The sequence below is a fragment of the Salvelinus alpinus genome, chromosome 31 (assembly GCF_045679555.1).
Source record: "Salvelinus alpinus chromosome 31, SLU_Salpinus.1, whole genome shotgun sequence".
NCBI classification, from domain to species: domain Eukaryota; kingdom Metazoa; phylum Chordata; class Actinopteri; order Salmoniformes; family Salmonidae; genus Salvelinus; species Salvelinus alpinus.
In genome coordinates, this window is record NC_092116.1 from 8,095,219 (window position 1) to 8,118,603 (window position 23,385).

General features: G+C 44.1%; 1 protein-coding gene across 2 annotated transcripts in view; it reads left to right on the forward strand.

Annotated features, from left to right (window-relative positions):
- Nucleotides 1–299: 299 nt before the first annotated feature.
- LOC139561138 (serine/threonine-protein phosphatase PP1-beta catalytic subunit) overlaps nt 300–23,385 on the forward strand; it is a 28,360-nt gene continuing 5,274 nt past the window's right edge. Inside the window, exons 1-3 of one of the 2 annotated variants that reach the window (XM_071378031.1) lie at nt 300–443; nt 22,572–22,703; nt 23,024–23,254. In XM_071378031.1, the coding sequence (XP_071234132.1) occupies nt 392–443; nt 22,572–22,703; nt 23,024–23,254 (415 nt within the window). In that variant the 5' untranslated portion in view covers nt 300–391. Of the gene's footprint in view, nt 444–22,010; nt 22,072–22,571; nt 22,704–23,023; nt 23,255–23,385 lie in introns of those variants that run through there. The other variant, XM_071378032.1, reaches the window with a different exon arrangement.

A 23,385-nucleotide genomic window follows, 5' to 3' on the forward strand; every position in this document is an offset into this window, starting at 1 on the left:
GAAGATATCGCTTATTGCAATTTCCTATAGCCTACCTAACTGAATATTACGCATGGGCTTTGGACATATTGGGCTTCATTCAATACTATTATTAGGCTATGACTGCATTGTTATTGATCTATAAAACATACACTAGCCTACACCTATTATGATTAGCCTACATGTTCATATTGGAACGTTATTGGAATGTATTGGAATGTTATTATCATGAACCTGTTGTATTATATCGGCTTATATCATACATTTGATTCCCTCACAGTACAAACAAAAAATCGGGCGGAGAGACCCGGGAGCATGCATTCCGCGGCTGTGAGTCGGCGCCGGTGTTCAGGCGGTGCCTGCCAGGGTCTGTGGCAGCAGCGAGCAGTGGAGAGCAGCACCCACTATAGAAATGGCGGAGGGGGAGTTGGACGTCGACTCGCTGATCGCCCGGCTGTTAGAGGGTGAGTTTATCACATTCTTTATTTCACATTTCAAATCAAGGCGCTGGCCATTGCGTTGCGGTCTGAAACCCTGTCCTTGTAGTGGTTAGTTTACAACAGGAGGCCATGGTTCGAAGGAAGGAGAGCCCGGAGTTGTATAGGACTATCCGTCACTTATCAGAAACACAGGCACATCTATACGTTTAACACCCCCTCTTTCTGCAGTTGTGCAAAGTACTTAAGTAGAAATACTTGAAAGTACTATTTGAGTCGTTTTGGGGGGTACCTGTATTTTACTATTTATATTTTTTTGACTACTTTTACTTTTCAACATTCCTCAAGAAAATATACTTTTTACTCCATACATTTGCCTTGACACCCAAAAGCACTTGTAATTTTTAAAATGCTTATCAGGACAGATAAATGGTCAAATTTACGCACTTATCAAGATAAAGTCCCTGGCCACCTGTAAATATAAAAATATATATATAATAGAAAATTGGGAGGTCTGGTTTGCGTAATATAAGGAATTTGAAATGATTTAGACTTTTACTTTCAATACTTAAGTATAATTTAGCAATTACATTTACTTTCAGTACTTATGTATATTTTTAAACCAAATATTTTAAAACTTTTACTCAAGTAGTATTTTACTTTTACTTGAGTCATTTTCTATTTCACTCTTGGTATTCTCTCAACCAGCTTCACCTGGAATGCTTTTCCAACCATCTTGAAGGAGTTCCCACATATGCTGAGCACTTGTTGGCTGCTTTTCCTTCACTCTGCGGTCCAACTCATTCCAAACCATCTCAATTGGTTTGAGGTTGTTTGATTGTGGAGGCCAGGTCATCTGTTGCAGCACTCCATCCCTCTCCTTCTTGGTCAAATAGCCCTTACACAGCCTGGAGGTGTGTTGGGTCATTGTCCTGTTTAAAAACAGGACAATGCGTATCGTTGCAGAATGCTGTGGTAGCCATGCTGTTTAAGTGTGCCTTGAATTCTAAATCACTGACAGTGTCTCCAGCAAAGCACCATCACACCTCCTTCTCCATGCTTCTAGGTGGGAACCACACATACGTAGATCAATCGTTCACCTACTCTGTGTCTCACAAAGACGTGGTGGTTGTAAACAAAAAATCTTACATTTGGACTCATCAGACCAAAGGACAGATTTCCACTGGTCTAATGTCCATTCCTCATGTTTCTTGGTCAAAGCAAGCCCCTTCTTCTTATTGGTGTCCTGTATTAGTGGTTTCTTTGCAGAAATTCGACCATGAATGCCTGATTCACGCAGTCTCCTCTGAACAATTGATGTTGAGATGTGTCTGTTACTTGAACTCTGTGAAGCATTTATTTGAGGTGCATTTATTTGAGGTGCAGTTAACTCTAATGAACTTATCCTCTGCAGCAGAGGTAACTCTGGATCTTCCTTTCCTGTGACAATAATCACGAGAGACAGTTTCATCATAGCGCTTGATGGTTTTTGCGACTGCACTTGAAGAAACTTTCAACGTTCTTGAAATTTTCCGGATTTACTGACCCTCATGTCTTAAAGTAATGATGGACTGTCGTTTTCTCATTGCTTATTTGAGCTGTTCTTGCCATAATATGGACTTGGTCTTTTACCAAATAGGCCAATCATCTGTTTACCAACCCTACCTTGTCACAACACGACTTGAATGAGTAGGTGTGTCCAAACTTTTGACTTGTACTGTATATATAGACTGTTACTGTCAGGTTGAATGAAAGGATATACTCTATTTTAGGAAAACAAACAGAGTATTGAGCCAATAATCCTATCTATCTATCTATCTATCTATCTATCTATCTATCTATCTATCTATCTATCTATCTATCTATCTATCTATCTATCTATCTATCTATCTATCTATACTGCTCAAAAAAATAAAGGGAACACTAAAATAACACATCCTAGATCTGAATGAATGAACAATTCTTATTAAATTATTTTTTCTTTACATAGTTGAATGTGCTGACAACAAAATCACACAAAAATGATCAATGGAAATCAAATTTATCAACCCATGGAGGTCTGGATTTGGAGTCACACTCAAAATTAAAGTGGAAAACCACACTACAGGCTGATGTCCTTAAAACAAGTCCAAATTAGGCTCAGTAGTGTGTGTGGCCTCCACGTGCCTGTATGACCTCCCTACAACGCCTGGGCATGCTCCTGGTGAGGTGGCGGATGGTCTCCTGAGGGATCTCCTTCCAGACCTGGACTAAAGCATCCGCCAACTCCTGGACAGTCTGTGGTGCAACGTGGCGTTGGTGGATGGAGCGAGACATGATGTCCCAGATGTGCTCAATTGGATTCAGGTCTGGGGAACGGGCGGGCCAGTCCATAGCATCAATGCCTTCCTCTTGCAGGAACTGCTGACACACTCCAGCCACATGAGGTCTAGCATTGTCTTGCATTAGGAGGAACCCAGGGCCAACCGCACCAGAATATGGTCTCACAAGGGGTCTGAGGATCTCATCTCGGTACCTAATGGCAGTCAGGCTACCTCTGGCGAGCCCATGGAGGGCTGTGCGGCCCCCCAAAGAAATGCCACCCCACACCATGACTGACCCACCGCCAAACCGGTCATGCTGGAGGATGTTGCAGGCAGCAGAACGTTCTCCACAGCGTCTCCAGACTGTCACGTCTGTCACATGTGCTCAGTGTGAACCTGCCTTCATCTGTGAAGAGCACAGGGCGCCAGTGGCGAATTTGCCAATCTTGGTGTTCTCTGGCAAATGCCAAACGTCCTGCACGGTGTTGGGCTGTAAGCATAACCCGAACCTGTGGACGTCGGGCCCTCATACCACCCTCATGGAGTCTGTTTCTGACCGTTTGAGCAGACACATGCACATTTGTGGCCTGCTGGAGGTCATTTTGCAGGGCTCTGGCAGTGCTCCTCCTTGCACAAAGGCGGAGGTAGCGGTCCTGCTGCTGGGTTGTTGCCCTCCTACGGCCTCCTCCACGTCTCCTGATGTACTGGCCTGTCTCCTGGTAGCGCCTCCATGCTCTGGACACTACGCTGACAGACACAGCTAACCTTCTTGCCACAGCTCGCATTGATGTGCCATCCTGGATGAGCTGCACTACCTGAGCCACTTGTGTGGGTTGTAGACTCCGTCTCATGCTACCACTAGAGTGAAAGCACCGCCAGCATTCAAAAGTGACCAAAACATCAGCCAGGAAGCATAGGAACTGAGAAGTGGTCTGTGGTCACCACCTGCAGAACCACTCCTTTATTGGGGGTGTCTTGCTAATTGCCTATAATTTCCACCTGTTGTCTATTCCATTTGCACAACAGCATGTGAAATGTATTGTCAATCAGTGTTGCTTCCTAAGTGGACAGTTTGATTTCACAGAAGTGTGATTGACTTGGAGTTACATTGTGTTGTTTAAGTGTTCCCTTAATTTTTTTGAGCAGTGTATATATATATATTTCTTTCATCACATTCCCACTGGGTCAGAAGTTTGCATACACTCAATTAGTATTTGGGAGCATTGACTTTAAATTGTTTAACTTGGGTCAAACGTTTCGGTTAGCCTTCCACGAGCTTCCCACAATAAGTCGGGTGAATTTTGGCTAGTTAACGTTAAGAAGCTGATCTCGTAAACATGGCAAAAGAAAATACGTCGTATTATTAATGCAACACAGCATTAGAGTTTTAACCTTAAAGCTACTGCATCAATAAGAATACTCTTAAGTGCTCCTGACCCAGTAGGTAACCTTTTATCTTTCAATGAAAGCCTGTTGTGTCCATAGCCGGTGTTATGAGCAGAGTTAGCTGGGGATGATGTCTCACGAATGCAAGGCTAAATAAGAGATCTCCAGATAGGCGTGGCTATGTGCTCTTAGGAACGACAGTCAAAGATACTGTTCTTCCTGTGTGTTTTGTAAACCTGTATATGGACCGAAGTACTGATGTACAAACGTTGAATACACACACACACACACACACACACACACACACACACACACACACACACACACACACACACACACACACACACACACACACACACACACACACACACACACACACACACACACACACACACACACACACACACACACACACACACACACACACACACACACACACACACACACACACAGTGGAATGTAGTCTCTGGACAAACAGAGAGAGAGCCAGTAGTGGAGAGGATGGATGTCTTCAGAACAGAGCCAGTTGTGCCCAGAGACTGAGCCAGAGGCAGGCTGCATTTTTGGCCAAGCGCTCCGTAGCACTGAGGAACCTCAGATGGGGAAATTTGCCTGATCTGTTCCTAAAAGCTTCCAGGTGTGTGTCTGTGTGTGTGTATGTGTCCCACCAGAGACCTAGCAGGAGGAGAATTAGGAGAGCTAGCTTCATGCACTACTACTGGCCCACTTTCTATCCTGTTGGCAGGAAAAACACTGAACGTCAACCCTTAAAGGTGCAATCTATAGTTAAAATTTCAAAACCGATCAAACTCCAACAAAGCGATCACCCTACACTGTTTTGGTAAACAGCTGAAGGATGGGGCTGGAGAAATGTAACCACTCTTAAATTCATATACAGAGCTACCTATGGATCCAAGGACTGACCATACATGATGTCACAATTATAGTTTCAACCACGTTTTGAGGCTATACAGTGTTTGTTTACAATTACATTGTTTTCAAACCAGTTCATACTTTGGGTTATGATGGAGTATAACATTTGAACTAAGCTCATGAGGCATTTATAAGTACTATTCTTCAAGAATCAATGAATATTTATCATTAATTTAAACGTCTTAAAATGTATGTACCAATAGCAGAACACCCCTTTTTAATAGGCGCACAGTCAAAAAGTCGGGCCATGGATAGATCCTCATCACACTCTTAGCTTTCATTAGACACGTAATTTGACATGCTCCTATGAACTTCACATGTTGGTGCTCATGGGTCCTTTTACATGGAAATGCCACACACACACACACACACACACACACACACACACACACACACACACACACACACACACACACACACACACACACACACACACACACACACACACACACACACACACACACACACACACACACACACACACACACACCCCCCCTAATGAACACATCCCAGGGTTGGAGGTTCCGGGTTACTCCCTCAAATCGTTGCCTCACCTCTTTAACGGTGAGCCCTAGTGCCATTCAGCTCCCCTCCTCCCGACCCCTCTCTGATCCACCATTAAATGTCAACAGACGCAGCTGTCCCCTTTCTGAGGAATTACCAACACACTCCTTCTGGTGACACAAACACACGGCAGCAGCATACTGCACAGTTGTGGAAATTGCCTCTTATGGTTCACATCTGTTGCTCTCTTTCTTCTTTATCTCCGTGTCTCTCTCACATATACCCACTTCTATCTCTCTCTCTCACATATACCCACTTCTATCTCTCTCTCTCACATATACCCACTTCTATCTCTCTCTCTCACATATACCCACTTCTATCTCTCTCTCTCTCACATATACTCACTTCTATCTCTCTCTCTCACATATACCCACTTCTATCTCTCTCACATATACTCGCATCTATCTCTCTCTCTCACATATACTCGCATCTATCTCTCTCTCTCACATATACCCACTTCTATATATCTCTCTCTCACATATACCCACTTCTATGTCTCTCTCTCACATATACCCACTTCTATATCTCTCTCTCTCTCACATATACCCACTTCTATCTCTCTCTCTCTCTCTCTTTTTAAAATTGATTTATTTCACCGTTATTTAACCAGGTAGGCCAGTTGAGAACAATCTCTCATTTAACCCTGCGACCTGGCCAAGATAAAGCAAAGCAGTGCGACACAAACAACAACACAGAGTTACACATGGATTAAAGAAACGTACAGTCAAAAACACAATAGAAAAAGTATATATTAAGTGTGTGCAAATGGCGTGAGGAGGTAAGGTAATAAATAGGCCACAGTAGCGAAGTAATTACAATTTAGCAAATTAACACTGGAGTGATAGATGTGCAGATGCAAGTAGAAATACTGGTGTGCAAAAGAGCAAAAAATTAAATAAAAACTATATGGGTACGAGGTAGGTAGACTGGATGGGCTATTTACAGATGGGCTGTGTACAGCTGCATCGATCGGTAAGCTGCTCAGATAGCTGATGCTTAAAGTTAGTGAGGGAGATATAAGTCTCCAACTTCAGTGATTTTTGCAATTCGTTCCAGTCATTGGCAGCAGAGAACTGGAAGGAAAGGCGGCCAAAGGTGTTGGCTTTGGGGATGACCAGTGAGATATACCTGCTGGAGCGCGTGCTACGGGTGGGTGTTATGGTGACCAGTGAGCTGAGGTAAGGCGGAGCTTTACCTAGAAAAGACTTATAGATGACCTGGAGCCAGTGGGTCTGGCAACGAATATGTAGAGAGGGCCAGCCGACGAGAGCCAGCCGACGAGAGCATACAGGTCACAGTGGTGGGTGGTATATGGGGCTTTGGTGACAAAACGGATGGCACTGTGATAGACTGCATCCAGTTTGCTGAGTAGAGTGTTGGAGGCTATTTTGTAAATGACATCACCGAAGTCGAGGATCGGTAGGATAGTCAGTTTTACGAGGGTATGTTTGGCAGAGTGAGTGAAAGAGCCTTTGTTGCGAAATAGGAAGCCGACTCTAGATTTAATTTTGGATTGGAGATGTTTAATATGAGTCTGGAAGGAGAGTTTACAGTCTAGCCAGACACCTAGGTATTTGTAGTTGTCCACATATTCTAAGTCAGAACCGTCCAGAGTAGTGATGCTAGTATGGCGGGCGGGTGCGGGCAGCGATCTTTTGAAAAGCATGCATTTAGTTTTACTAGCGTTTAAGAGCAGTTGGAGGCCACGGAAGGAGTGTTGTATGGCATTGAAGCTCGTTTGGAGGTTTGTTAACACAGTGTCCAAAGAAGGGCCAGATGTATACAGAATGGTGTCGTCTGCGTAGAGGTGGATCAGGGAATCACCCGCAGCAAGAGCGACATCGTTGATATATACAGAGAAAAGAGTCGGCCCGAGAATTGAACCCTGTGGTACCCCCATAGAGACTGGCAGAGGTCTGGACAACAGGCCCTCCGATTTGACACACTGAACTCTATCTGAGAAGTAGTTGGTAAACCAGGCGAGGCAGTCATTTAAGAAACCAAGGCTGTTGAGTCTGCCGAAAAGAATGTGCTGTCGAAAGCCTTGGCCAGGTCGATGAAGATGGCTGCACAGTACTGTCTTTTACCGATAGCGGTTATGATATCATTTTGTACCTTGAGGGTGGCTGAGGTGCACCCGTGACCAGCTCGGAAACCGGATTGCACAGCGGAGAAAGGTACGGTGGGATTCGAAATGGTCAGTGATCTGTTTGTTAACTTGGCTTTCGAAGACTATCTCTCTCTCTCTCTCTCACATATACCCACTTCTATCTCTCTCTCTCACACACACATGTACACACTTCTACCTATCTCTGTGTCTCTCTCACACACAGACAGAGAACACGTTGTGGTTTATTGATGGTGATATGCAATAGGCAGGAACAGGGGGAGCCTGTGTTTCTACTGCATAGCTGGCTAACTGATCTAGTGATAAGAGTATAGTCTGCCCTCCCTCCTGTTGTATGACTAGAGAAAGCCTTCTGGCCGTATCATGTGGAGGCGAAGAAAGCGGCAGGAGTAATGTAACGATACTTTAAAATAAGCTACTTTGCTCTGTGTCTGTGTGTTTCTGTCTGTCTGTGTGTGTCTGTGTACTTGTCTGTCACAGGCGGTTGGTGGCACCTTAATTGGGGAGGACGTGCTCGTAGTAATGACTGGAGCGGAATCAGTGGGATGGTATCAAATACATCAAACACATGGGTTTCCATATGCTTGATGCCGTTCCAATTCTCCATTCCAGCCACTATTATAAGCCGTCTGTGCGTCTTCTTGAGGAGTTGTGTGTGTGTGTGTAACAGTTTAAACTTTAGTCCGTCCCCTCGCCCCGACCCGGGCGCGAACCAGGGACCCTCTGCACACATCAACAACAGTCACCCACGAAGCATCGTTAACCATCACTCCACAAAAGCCGCGGCCCTTGCAGAGCAAGGGGAACCACTATTTCAAGGTCTCAGAGCAAGTGACGTCACTGATTGAAAGGCTATTAGCGCGCGTGTGTGTGTGTGTGTGTATGTGTGTGTGTGTGTGTGTGTGTGTGTGTGTGATGAACTGTTTACATCAGTCCCATGCCTGTGGTCTTTGATGTCACGGCCACACATAAGAACCGAGGTTGTTTGACATTTGTTCCATCTGTTTACTGTCTGTCTGTCCCTAAGCCACTGGCCTCTGGCTGTACAGTACGGTCTTCTGATAGATGGACTCTCTATCTCTCAGGTGGTCTCTCTCATTCTCCATACCGTACATATACAATATGTTCTCTTGTTCTATCTGTGTTATTTAGTGCCTAGCTTTTGGACAGGAACGTGAGCAAGTCATTGGAATTCCAGCCATTAGTGCATGCCTGCTAGGAAGCGTATCAAAGGACAAAATGTCATTTAATTGTTTCCTATACCAGTTGTCTACACTATCAGTTGTCCAAACTACCAGTTTCCTATACCACCGTTCATTTTCATCTAGTGTGTTTTTATGTTTGTGTCTGTTTTGCATCTCCCCCCTCCCTTCTTCTCGTTAGCTTTATTAGTATGTGTGTAATATGCAAGGGAGCCAGCACTAACTATTCCACTGCATCTCTCTCTCTCACCCCCGTCTCTCTCTCTCTCTCTCTTTCTCTCTCTCTCTCTCTGTATGCCCACATGCCCTAGCTTACCAACAACATCCCAACAACAGCCTCTCTGTCTCGTTGCCATCCCAGGTGGCCCGTGGCCTTTTAACAGATTTTATAGGGCACAAACAACACAATTCAGCCGTACATGAGCATGGCGACCTGCAGTTAGAGCTGGAGTCATGTTGTGTTATTCTTGTTTACGGGGCGTCAGGTGGGTGGTTTTTTCTTCTCCTATTCATGAAGTGAACTGAGTTGAGTTGATAGAGCCTTCACTGTGGGGGCACAGTGCAGCTATGGGGTTGTGTCCAAAATGACACCCTAATTCCCTAGATAGTGCAGTACTTTTGACCAGGGCCCATATGGTGCCATTTGAGACGCAAGCCATGCTGTTTGTGTCATTCTGGCCCGAAACCTAATTGAGATCCTTACTTACTTGTGATCTTGAGTTGATGTCAACGGAAGATTTACACGAAAATGTACGCGCATAAAGGATGCTTATGGATCACAAATTGGGATTATGTCCTATGTGTCCAAATCCGTTCCTGAACTGAGCACAGTACACTATACGTAGTATAGCTATGGTTTTTAAGGTGTTGTTGTTGTTGTTGATGGGTATGATGGTGCTCTCTCTCTATCCTCTCTGGGTAGAGGATGGATGGATGTCGAGCAATGACAGTGAGGGTGGTGTTCCACTGTTATGGAAACAACAATGGTGGTGCCTGTGTGTGTGGCCCGGGGCGGGCAGCGCGGCGCGTCTCCCCCTGGCACCAGCCATGGCACAGCACTGGACTCATGGAGGCTTTTCAGCTCGAGAGCTTTTTAGATAAACTGTTCTCATTCTCTAATCTCTCTCTCTCTCGCTCTCGTGTGCTTTCTCTCTCTCTCTCTCTCTCTCTTCATCCATCACTTGATCTTTTTCTCTCTCCCTCACTCTCTCTTTCTCCATTTCTCCCTCCCCTTCTTACTTTCTTTCGCTCCACAATGACGGCCATTCACCACGACACTTCACAAAGAACAAAAAAGCACTCTGAAGAAAAACTAAGGGGGGAAACATTTCTGAAATGCCATGGAAGGCAGTTGGGATTTCTGCTTGACATTCTCTCCTGTTCTCGGACCCAGATTCGAGCCACTGTGTGTCCACTGTGGGGTCACTGGTTTCCATCCCCTGTGTGGGAGAGGAGGACGGAGGAGGTGTGGCGGGAGTGGGTGGGGGGGCAGCTGAGCTAGCCTGGCCTGGTGCCCGAGGGGAGAAAGCGAGATGCATGACAACAACAAAGTAGAATGGAGATGGAGACTGGCGAAATGTCACAGAGGCTATTACCGTAGTTGAGCCATTACGCCTGTGGTGGTCCCGGAAAAAGCTGCTTGAAATTCATGAGTTTTGTTCACTGGTGTGAAGAGACTGCAATGTTTTTGTGGAGACTTTTAAGCCTTGATTGGAGTTTGAATATTTCTAGCTGGATTGGATGTAGAAAAAGCAAATATATTTCATCTGACAATATACTGTTAAAAATGTATCTGTTAAAACCACACTAAAAAGCATTCCCATTCAGTGTGGTATGTCAGTGTGACATCAGTCTGAGTTGCCCTTTCTGCCACATAGTGAATGGGCTGATGTTGTGATTGGCTAACTGCAGCTGACAGGGGATGTATTGTTATGGGCCTCCGTCGTCATGGCTGCCAGTGGTGTGACTTGTTGTTGTTCTTGTCAGATTGTTGTTAAGTGAACCAGGCTAGCTAGTGGCTACAGGGCCGTAGCTACAGTACCTATGAGGACACCGAGGTCCGGACCTCGGTCATTTATTTGAATGAAATCAAATACAATTTGGGAACTCAGTCGGGGTCTCAACTTACTGTTGCGAGTTGGAATAGCAGAATACAAAGGTGAAATTTCGTAACTTGGTTGTGCGTCAGGAGTTTTCCTCTTGTTATGTCACTCACTGATAGTCACTCAATTAGCCTATGTCAGTAAAAAAAAATTTTTTTAGATAGCTGGCTAGACTAATTCAGGAATCTTAACTTGTAGTAATCATGGCCGAATTACCAACCAGGCCCAGGGGCCCTGACCTACAGGGGGGCCCCATTGATTTTCTTCGTCACTCTCACTTAGATATCATATTACTGTAACCTGGCATAAGTCATGGAAAAATGTGTAGAATTTCAGGAAATGAGTTGTAAAACTGCAACAACAAAAAGTGATGTAAAAGCAAATGTATTTATTTACCTTTTTGTTTATAAAATACTTGTTCTGTTAACAGATCCCTCTGTACGTATTAAATTGTAGCTTTTAATCCCAGTGCTGAGTTAATGTGTAGCGGCTAACTGTATAGCTAATAGGCTATGACTGCTATGTGTTTGTAGATCGACTAACGTGATTGAAGCTACAGAAACTAATGTGATAATGGCTGATGTCATTTTAGCTTATTTTTGCTGTTCTCCAGACCTCACTAAAACACAGACCCTGGCTACAGCCCTGAGTGGCTAGCTAGTGCACTTAGCATCAGTTGGTCGTGGCTGAAGACTTTTGAAGTGCTCTCTCTCTGTCCTCATTTGTCCTGAGAGATTACTTCCTACTTCCTCTCCTCCGAAACAGCACCCATATATGGTAATGCTGGGAGACGCACGGTCTGACTCTGTGAATCTGTTTCTCTCTCCTTCTATGCCAACATTAACGGAACCTTGCTCTTTTCAATGACTGGAAAACTTCTCAACCCACCTGACTCCTTTCCTACTTAAAACACAGGCAAGGAAGTGAAAAAGATGACGGCTAAGTAGGCTACAAGTTGCCCTATAACTAACCACAAGACCATCTTCGTGTTGTCTAGAATACAACCACATACGTACACAAACTGAAATTACAACCCCCCCCCCACACAAATGTTTATTAAGTCTTCCATGTTCCAAATGTTGTTGAATTGCATAAAACCACCTTTTTTTAAGATAAATCCCTAATGTTATATTTTACCCAACTAGACAGCCTTTCATTACTTTGCTAAATGTGAAAGTGTTGACCGCTGTCCAAACACTAAAAACACAAGCCGACAATAACAGGGGAAAAGTAATGATTTTTTTTCTTCTCTAACTCCAATGCCTTCAGCCCTGTCTCTGAATAACAGCGCTCTCAAATGAACGCAGCTCGCCTTTGTCGCTCTCTGCTCTAAGCCCCTTAGATATGCACTCTGCTTTAGTTTCCCGCTCCACACCTTCCTTTCAGGCTCGTCATCTACCGGGGATCGCTTTGTGGCACAACGTTCTCTCTCTGGTTGGGTTTGTTACATCAGGGTGTAGTGTAGGGAACGTGACTGTCTCCTCTCCTTTTTGGCCCAGACAAGACAAGCTAGCCCTCAGGAGGTGTTCTGCTGTGTTGTGTGTCTGTGCTTTGAGGAAACTTGTAGGAAACGTTATGCTGAAGTACTGAGATTCCCACAGACGATTGTTGTTTCTATCCTGCATCATTCCCAGAAAGTTGTTGGAAGATTGTATACAATATAAGCATAGGGCAACCACGTTCTTACCAAGCTCTAAGAAACATGATTCTCAGAACGTTATGCGTTAGCTGGGGTGTGTGTGTGTGTGTGTACACTAATTGTGTGTGTACTAAGTGTGTGTGTGTGTGTGTGTGTGTGTGTGTGCATAGGCCATGTGGAATGTTGTGTATCTCAGGGCAGGGGCAGGGCCAGACTGTCCTGTGAAGTCACACACAGTTCACAGACAGATACATGATAGAAGGGGGGAGGGGGTGGAAGGACCACCCAGCTAGCACATTTGGTTTCTTGGAAGTTGTGGGAATGTACGTTTTTGGTTTCCCGTTGGTTCTGGGAACGAAGCCATAAGTTTCCTGACCGGTAAAACAGAATGTTCTGAGAGCGGTAGTGAGAATTTTGCCTATTCTAGAAACTGACATTTTTAGGTTGCAGGGAGATTCTGAGGATGTTTTACAATGGTTCCCTGAGTTTTCCTTGGAGGTTTTATTAACGTTCTGAGAACAGAAATTATAGGTTATTTGGAGGTTATTGAGTAACTTAACTTTAACTGAATGTTTCAATAAGTATTTTAATAACATTGCTGGCTTAGTTTGGGTTAAGTGTTTGGAACTTCAAACACAGGACACATGGAAATTAATTTGCTTAGACATTAATGCAAACACATGTATTTTTATTGTGGCACGGCGTCGGTGAGATTTGAATCTATGATCTTTTGTTCTCTATCCATGAATTTAATCCACTGCACCACCAAGATGGAGCTAGTGTAACGGATGTGAAATGGCTAGCTAGTTAGCGGGTACGCGCTAATAGTGTTTCAATCGGTTACGTCACTTGTTCTGAGACTTGAAGTAGGGTTTCCCCTTCCCCTCTGCAAGGGCCGCGGCTTTTGTGGAGCGATGGGTAACGATGCTTCGTGGGTGACTGTTGTTGATGTGTGCAGAGGGTCCCTGGTTCGCGCCTGTGTCGGGGCGAGGGGATGGTCTAAAGTTATACTGTTACACTGGCACACCATGTTTGTTTTTTTACCCATACAAAGCTGTTCATTTTAGTCTATTCAAACAGACCCCATTTCAAAGGAAACAAGCACTCATTAAGATCAGGTGTGGCCAATTAGTGGGCGTGGCCAACACACCTGAACGCACTTAACAAAATAGAGGATAGAGAGAGAGTTGTTGACGCTTTAGAATGAAATGTTTTTAAATAACATTCTTAGAATGTTCTTAGAACGTTAGTAATGTTTTCTTGTGGTTTTTATGGAACGTTTTCTTAATTATGTAAAAATGTACCACTAGCCACTTTAAACAATGCCACTTAATATAATGTTTACATACCCTACATTACCCATCTCATATGTATATACTGTACTCTATATCATCTACTGCATCTTGCCATCTTCATGTAATACATGTACCACTAGCCACTTTAAACTATGCCACTTTATGTTTACATACCCTACAGTACTCATCTCATATGTATATACCGTACTCTATACCATCTACTGCATCTGCCATGCCGTTCTGTACCACCACTCATTCATATATCTTTATGTACATATTCTTTATCCCTTTACACTTGTGTGTGTGTGTAAGGTAGTAGTTGTGGAATTGTTAGGTTAGATTACTTGTTGGTTATTACTGCATTGTCGGAACTAGAAGCACAAGCATTTCGCTACACTCGCATTAACATCTGCTAACCATGTGTATGTGACTAATAAAATTTGATTTGATTTGATTTGATTTGATTTAATGTTCTGAGTACATGACTTTAAATAGAACCATGAAGAAGCCTGTAAGAAATGTTATGAAATACTGAAATCGCCACAGAAGAACGTTTGTTTGTTAACGTTCTCTGAATGTCAAACCAGTTGGAAAATGTTCCAAAAATGTTATTAAATGTAACCATATTTTAACTTTTAGGAAACGTTCGGATAAAGTAATGAAATTCCCCCAAAATTACATTATTTTGTCAAGTTCCTTAAATGTGCTGAGAACATTACAAAACCAAGCAACTATCCTGCACCATTCCCAGAAAGATGTGTGAAGGTTGTATGCAAAATAACCTTAGGACAACCATGCTCTCACCAAGCTCTAAGAAACATATGGTTCTCAGAACGTTATGCGCTAGCTGGGCAGGATTCCACAGCTTTTAGAAGAACCATAAGATAAATAGATGAGAGAGGGAGAAAGGGGGAAAGAAGAGGAGAGGATAGAAGGAGAGGGTCTGGATGGGAGGGCTGCATAGCAGTGATCTGATCTGGCAGAGGGAAAATTGCAGGGCACTGGAAAGGACATTTTGTACTGGCGTACGAAAGGTCAGGTTCTGTACCCCTATTCTCCTCTTACCCCCCTTTGCAGTCTGTACATGTGCGTGCACACACACACACACACACACACACACACACACACACACACACACACACACACACACACACACACACACACACTGTCAAAACATGGCCAAATTAGGAGTGATTAAATTGGATGTTGGAGCGAGAGATTTCCTTTTCAAACAAAACCAAAGAAAAACCTAACTTGTAACCCGTACCAACCTCTCATACAAAGCAATAGAAATCCACAACACACTTCAATGTCTTTTCAGGTCAAGCACATTTGTCAAAATTACAGTTTATTCTATAGGGCTCTGGCTCATTTTGACTCGGCACAACCAAACAAGTGGTGACGCCTATTCATTAACATCCAGGGCCTAGGGTGTGCTGTTCTAGTCTGCCCGCCACGTCAGTCAGTGGCCATGACATGACACATTAGTATTCACACCATGGGGTAGGTGGAGTGGTGGAGGCTCTGTGTCTGCCAATCAGCTCTGCCTTCAGCTAGCAACCAACGCTCATCAACACCTTGCCTCGCAGATGACCTCCCTGGTGTGTTGCCATGGTGACTGCCTGTGGTACCGCCCCTCGCCGTCGAAACGCTGCAGTGCAGAGAAAAGGGGCAGGATTAGTGGGTTGATACCTCCCGTGAATCCGCCAGTGGTTGCATCTGAAGTCAAGGTCACAAGACTGTGGCTGGCAGGCAGCAGTGTACGTGTCAGTGTACACGTCTTTTTCTGTGTGTTTGTGTGTGTGTACACCTTTATGTATTTTACAATGATGTGTGTGTGTGTGTGTGTGTGTGTGTGTGTGTGTGTGTGTGTGTGTGTGTGTGTGTGTGTGTGTGTGTGTGTGTGTGTGTGTGTGTGTGTGTGTGTGTGGCATTTCCATGTAAAAGGACCCATGAGCACCAACATGTGAAGTTCATAGGAGCATGTCAAATTACGTGTCTAATGAAAGCTAAGAGTCTATATTTTGGGGGGAAATGAAGGCATAGATACATTTTTCAACCATTTTCCATTCTAAAATTTGGGAATAAGCAAAAGCTTTAATTTCTGGTCAACCAGATGGAAAAGTGGTCTTAGACAACATCTACTGGTATTAGAAATACATCAAGCACAATCATGTTGACGTAAAGACCCTTGCAAACCAATATCGACATTTATATTTAGTTTTGTATCAATTATTTTCCTTCTGTAAGTTTAAGAAACGTTGCCTTGTCAAATTTATTCATTATTAAGTGATTAAAACTCAGTTCTGTTACCAAATCAGTAACGGAATTACTGCAATTGAATTGGCAACAATGGGAAATGATAGTAGTCACAAACTACAGTTGTGTCACCTGCTACTGTCTTCCCTTCCACTGGCATACTGTTATGTTCAGCTCATTACTGTTTTTTTTACCCTCTTTCTGTTGTCAAAGCAAGACTGCGAAAACAGTCTGGACAACCCCTCCTTCTCACTATCCCTCTTTCTCTCTGCCGCTCTCTCTCTCTCTCTCTCTCTCTCCTATTTCTCTCTCCTATTTCTCTCCAGTTAATGCCACCTCTCCCGGCTCTTACTGACACCTACCATGACACCTACCACCCACACTCTTAGAAAAAATGGTTCCAAAAGGATTTCTCGGATGTCCCCATTGGACAGGGGCGTCAAACTCATTCCATGGAGGGCCTAGTGTCTGCTGGTTTTTAGTTTTTCAGACCTGGACAACCAGGTGTGGGGAGTTCCTCACTAATCAGTGACCTTAATTCATCAATCAAGTACAAGGGAGGAGGGAAAACCCGAAGACACGCGACCCTCTGTGGAATGAGTTTGACACGTGCCGTAGGTGAAGCCTTTGTGATTCCAGCTAGAATCATTTTGGGTTCCAGGTAGAACCATTTTGGGTTCCAGGTAGAACCCCTTTGGGTTCCATATAGAACCCTCTGTGGAAGTTAGCACCATTCTAAGAATGTACCCTCTTTCCATTTACTGTGACGAGCATCCTCACCCACTGACCACTGACCCACAACGGACGTCCATGGACTCTGAAAAGTAGTCGAAATTCGGTCAGTCTGCCCTGGCCGGGCCAAATCTGAGCCAGTCATAGACATCTGTTTCTGTCGTTCTGCCCTTTAGTAAGGCAGTTAACCCCCCTCAACAACAGCTCATGGATGACCAATGTGGCAGTCCCCCGCACCTCTCTGATTCAGAGGGGTTGGGGATAAAAGTGGAAGTCAAGTTTTGGTTGGACCTCGTGTGCAATTGACGGTACAAAGAAATGTAATCCTTTTGTGGCAGACATTTTTAATGTGAGAAATCTGAGTCAACGTGTAATTCCGTTATCGTGGAATTGCCCTGTAGCTTCGGCTGCGAATGTGCATGTCTGTCATGTAGACCTTTCCATTACATGTAAGGCGATGCACTCCGGTCCAGTGTTGCAGTGCGGTGGAGCCCCGGGTGTGGAGTCTGCGTTGATTCTCTCCTCTCATATGTTGGGACTCCCAGTCGCTTCTCTGCAAACACCTCACCACCGGTCTGAGGTGGAGGAGGTGTGTGGAGGGTCTGAGGACAACACACACAGAGACATGCACACACCCCGCTGACCCCATCCTCCTCGGGTTTCATCCTCACTGGAGTGTGTGTGTGTGTGTGTGTGTGTGTGTGTGTGTGTGTGTGTGTGTGTGTGTGTGTGTGTGTGTGTGTGTGTGTGTGTGTGTGTGTGTGTGTGTGTGTGTGTGTGTGTGTGTGTGTGTGTGTGTGTGTGTGTGTGTGCTGGAAGTCAGACGGTGTTGTTTCTATTTCTGAATGTGACTATATTTTCTGATAGAGACCCGCGTCTAAATCAATAACTAGGAGGGCAGACTGTTCAACAGGAAGGCTAGGTCCACTTAGGTCTACCTCCCGGCCTCATTGTATATGACTCCCTTCGGGATACTAGAAATATGATATGTGTTTAGATAACGTTCTCCTGTGGGTTTGGAGGAGAAGAGGGAATGTTTATTCAGCTTGATTTAAGGTCTCAATGCAGAAATAGCCGGGTCACACGAAGTATCAGTCGACAGCGGGTCAATCCATTTGAATTCAAAATCACTTTATTGACAGCATCCCTTTTGATTTAAATAAAACTTTTCATGTTTGCCCGTGGAAAAAGTGGTCAGAAAATGACTTTTGGACCTGAATGCCAAAACATAAAGGTGCTCAAAGTTGACCCATTTAGCAAACCCCAACATACTGAGACGTTCGTGTCTTTATCATTGGAAAAGATAAACGGTTGAGTTTGATATCATTTAAAAGCTTACAAAACAGGGTTGTCAAATTATTTTCTAAATTATGACTTTTTTTTTACCTTTAACTTCAATTATCCAATTATCTTTTTTTTGTTTTTATAGTTTAGACCCTACTTTACATCATCTGAGGTTTTTGTGTTGTGCCTGCTATCGGTTGAGACACAAAATGCTCTTGAATACAGGGTGGGTGTCAATTCAATCATAGAAATATAAATCCCAGAATGGTCATATCCCATCAGACCACTGCAATTTAGCTGGTACACCATTTACATTTTAATTACATTTTAACTTCTATTTACTACGACAAAGATGGACACCGGTACTCCCACCCTCAAATGTCAACTTAAATGGTCATGTCCATTCTATTATCAATATTTCTATGATTTCAATAGGTTTCATATGGAGGATTGACAGTATAATTTAAAACAACAGATATTCTCTGATGTGTGGACCTCCAACCATCGAAAGTTGAAATTGTAATTTTATTCCCATTTTAGTACATTTATCAGCCAAAACATGACACCCACCCTGTATTCAAGAGCATTTTGTGTCTCAAACGTTGGCGGGCACAACACAAAAACCTCAATTGATGTAAAATAGAGTCTAAGCTACACATTTTTAGAAAATTAGCATTTCAAGGTTAAAAAAAATGACATGATTTTATTTTTAATTAAATCAATTATCAAATAGTTTGACAACCCTGTTTGTAGGCTTTTAAACAATATCAATCTCAACCGTTTATCGCTTTCTGTGCAGTTCTACAAAGGGCAAATATGTTTGGAAGGTTTCATTCAAATCAACATGGATTTACCCCAGTGCTATGGGTGGGGTGCTAGGCGGTGGCTCAGTCACTTCTAGGAATCTCTGGTTCTCTGGCTCATGCCGGAACTGTAGTCTGTCATTAAATGGGTATCAATGAAACTGCTAAATGGTTTACATGCTTAGGGATATGGCAACTAATCCATTGTGCATGACTTTGGGAATCTGCTATCTACATCTGCAATGTGCTATTTTTTAACAGACTGAATATTTGGTGCTTTTTTCCCCTCCCAAATGCATGCTATGAAAACCCTTTCTCTTAGTTATAACTGAAGAAACCTAGTTTGCTAAAATCTATGATGAATTGTGCCCATTGTTCACAATTGACTTTTTCATTTGGAATACTTTAGGGACACCTGTGTCTACATATAGCTACCTAAATGAATGTGACCCAATTACAGTGCATTCGGAAAGTATTCAGACCCCTTGACTTTTTCTAAAAATGTTTACGTTACAGCCTTATTCTAAAATTGATTAAATAAAATCTAAATCATAATCAAATCTACACACAATACCCCATAATGACAAAACAGGTTTTTAGAAATTTTTGCACATTTATTAAAACAGGAATACCTTATTTACATACAGTACCAGTCAAACGTTGGGACACACCTACTCATTCAAGGGTTTGGGTGTGCAAAGCTGTCATCAAGGCAAAGCGTGGCTACTTTGAAGAATCTCAAATATAAAATATATTTTGATTTGTTTAAAGCTTTTTTTGGTTACTACGTGATTCCATATGTTATTTCAGTTTTGATGTCTTCACTATTATTGTACAATGTAGAAAATAGTAAAAAATAAAGAAAAACCCTTGAATGAGTAGGTGTGTCCAAACTTTTGACAGGTACTGTAAGTATTCAGACCTTTTGTAAAGAGCTCAGGTGCATCCTTTTTCCATTGATCATCCTTGAGATGTTTCTACAACTTGATTGGAGTCCATCAGTGGTAAATTCAATTGATTGGACATGATTTGGAAAGGCACACACCTGTCTATATAAGGTCCCACAGTTGACAGTGCATGTCAGAGCAAAAACCAAGCCAAGAGGTCGAAGGAATTGTCTGTAGAGCTCCGAGACAGGATTGTGTCGAGGCACAGATCTGGGGAAGGGTACCAAAAAATGTCTGCTGCATTGAAGGTCCCCAAGAACACAGTGGCCTCCATTATTCTTAAATGGAAAAAGTTTGGAACTACCAAGACTCTTCCTAGAACTGGCTGCCCGCCCAAACTGAGCAATCGGGGGAGAAGGTCCTTGGTCAGGGAGGTGACCAAGAACCCGATGGTCACTCTTACAGAGCTCCAGAGTTCCTCTGTGGAGATTGTTGTCCTTCTGGAAGTTTCTCCCATCTTTGCAGCACTCCAACAATCAGGCCTTCTATGGTAGAGTGACTAGATGGAAGCCACTCCTCAGTAAAAGTCACATGACAACACGCTTGGAGTTTGCCAAAGGCACCTAAAGACTCTCCGACCATGAGAAACAAGATTCTCTGGTCTGATGAAACCGAGATTGAACTCTTTGGCCTGAATGCCTAGTGTCACGTCTGGAGGAAGCCTGGCATCATCCCTACAATGAAGCATGGTGGTGGCAGCATCATGCTGTGGGGATGTTTTCCAGCAGCAGGGACTGGGAGACTAGTCAGGATCGAGGGAAAGATGAACAGAGCAAAGTACAGAGAGATCCTTGATGAAAACCTGTTCCAGATCGCTCAGGACCTCAGAATGGGGCGAAAGTTCAACTTCCAACAGGACAATGACCCTAAGCACACATCCAAGACAAAGCAGGAGTGGCTTCGAGAAAAGTCTTTGAATGTCCTTGTGGCCCAGCCAGAGCCCAGACTTGAACCCGATCAAACATCTCTGGAGAGGCCTCCCGAGTGGTGCAGTGGTCTAAGGCACTGCATCGCAGTGCTAGCTGTACCACTAGAGATCCTGGTCCAAGTCCAGGTTCTGTCGCAGCTGGCCTTGACCGGGAGAACCATGGGGCCGGCGTACAATTGTCCGGGTTAGCGGAGGGTTTGGCCGGCCGGGATGTCCTTGTCCCATCGTGCTCTAGCAACTCCTGTGGCGGGCCAGGCGCATGCACACTGGCACGGTCGCCAGGTGTACGGTATTTCCTCCAACACATTGGTGCGGCTGGATCCTTGTGTTTCAGAGGATGCACGGCTCTCGACCTTCACCTCTCCCGAGTCCGTACAGGAGTTGCAGAGATGGGACAAGACTGTAACTACCAATTGGATAACTTGAAATTGGGGAGAAAAAGGGAAAAAAGAAACCTGAAAATAGCTGTGCAAAAACGCTCCCCATCCAACCTGACAGAGCTAGAGAGGATCTGCAGAGAAAAATGGGAGAAACTCCCCAAATACAGGTGTGCCAAGCTTGTAGCGTCATACCCAAGAAGACTTGATGCTGTAATCGCTGCCAAAGGTGCTTCAACAAAGTACTGAGTAAAGTGTTACTTATGTAAATGTGATATTTCTGGTTTTTATTTTTCATAAATTTGCAAACATCTCTAAAAAACAATTTTTGCTTTGTCATTATGGGCTATTGTGTGTAGATTGATGAGGGGGGGGGGGTGATTTAATCAATTTTAGAAAAGGCTGTAACGTAACAAAATGTGGAAAAAGTCAAGGGGTCTGAATACTTTCCAAATGCACTTAAATGTCATGTAAAATAACAACAACAACAACCAATGCCAGTACTGTTTTACTGTTACAATAGGAGTAGGTCTACCTGTAGCTGCCATAGTGTGAGAAAAGGCACTTACTGTACACAGTTATTCTGAATGGCTGGCGTTGTGAAGGCAAATAGACTGTCAGTCTATTTGGACCACTGTGTTGACACAACTCAGGCCCTCATATTTACCCTTTTTGGCTGTTTCATGAAAACCTCACCCTCGGGACATTGGGCCGGACTGACTCGCCATGTGTTCCTGTTGTGGTTATAAACACAGATTTTAAAAACGTGAAAAGTAAGTAAAAGTAAGTAGGGGTGCGTGCTCGGGGGTAGTAGGGGGTACCTGCTTAGTAGAGTGTTGTGCCTGCGCTCTTAACCTGAACTGGATTAGTCCCGCCCTCTCCACTCCACCCCCCTTCAGTCATCACTTCAGGCAGGCCTCGGTAGTACTGCACTATCACGCTGACTACTGAGAAGCCAAAAAAGAACGACACATATAGAATGTAGGTCTGTTGCACTTGGCAGAAAGATGAAGTGTCACTACAGATGAGATGCCATTCTTAAAGGGACATCACACTTTCAAATCAAAGTCTGTCAGACGTTTTCAGACCTCTGAAGTATTCTAATGTCAAGATTAAACCACAACTGATGCTGTGGGATGTGGTTTAATCTTGACCTGACTCTACATTTTGAGGTCTGAAAACATCTGACAGTTGACTTTTGAGTGAAATGTGTCTTTAAGTTCCCGTACCCTTTGCCATCAAATCTAACTGTCTCTGTCGGTCTCTGTGTCAGTGCGGGGATGTCGCCCTGGGAAGATCGTGCAGATGTCAGAGGCTGAGGTGAGGGGCCTCTGCATCAAGTCCAGAGAGATCTTCCTCAGCCAGCCCATCCTCCTGGAACTGGAGGCTCCCCTCAAAATCTGTGGTAGGTGGTGATGATGACGACAGTGATGATGAATCCCCACTACATCTCCCTTCCACTTTTTAACCTCATCACATTGAGTGTGATTTATTATAGCGCCATACAATTACATTATTATAGGATCTCTGTCTAGCGCATTGAGTAAATGCCTCTCCGGGGATTATGAAGATCTGTTGGTCGGCGCAGAATCTGTGTATCTCGAACGCACATCGTTTCCCCCTCATGTCCAGTTCTGCACCTGTTATTCATGAATTGCCCTGACTGTGGATAGCTAGGCTAGGGTAGTTACGTTCCTCCTATCTCTTCCCTCCTCCCTCTCTCAGGTGACATCCACGGCCAGTACACAGACCTGCTGCGGCTCTTTGAGTACGGGGGCTTCCCGCCCGAGGCCAACTACCTGTTCCTGGGGGACTACGTGGACCGAGGGAAGCAGTCCCTGGAAACCATCTGTCTACTGCTGGCCTACAAGATCAAATACCCCGAGAACTTCTTCCTCCTCAGGGGCAACCACGAGTGTGCCTCCATCAACCGTATCTACGGCTTCTACGACGAGTGTGAGTAGCACGCCTGCTTGCACACACGCTCTGCACACACAGACACTTCAATACATTGCCTAGTGCAATTGTCTGGGTTTCATACAAGTAATTGAGCCAAATACCCCACCGCGACACGCACTCTAATGAAC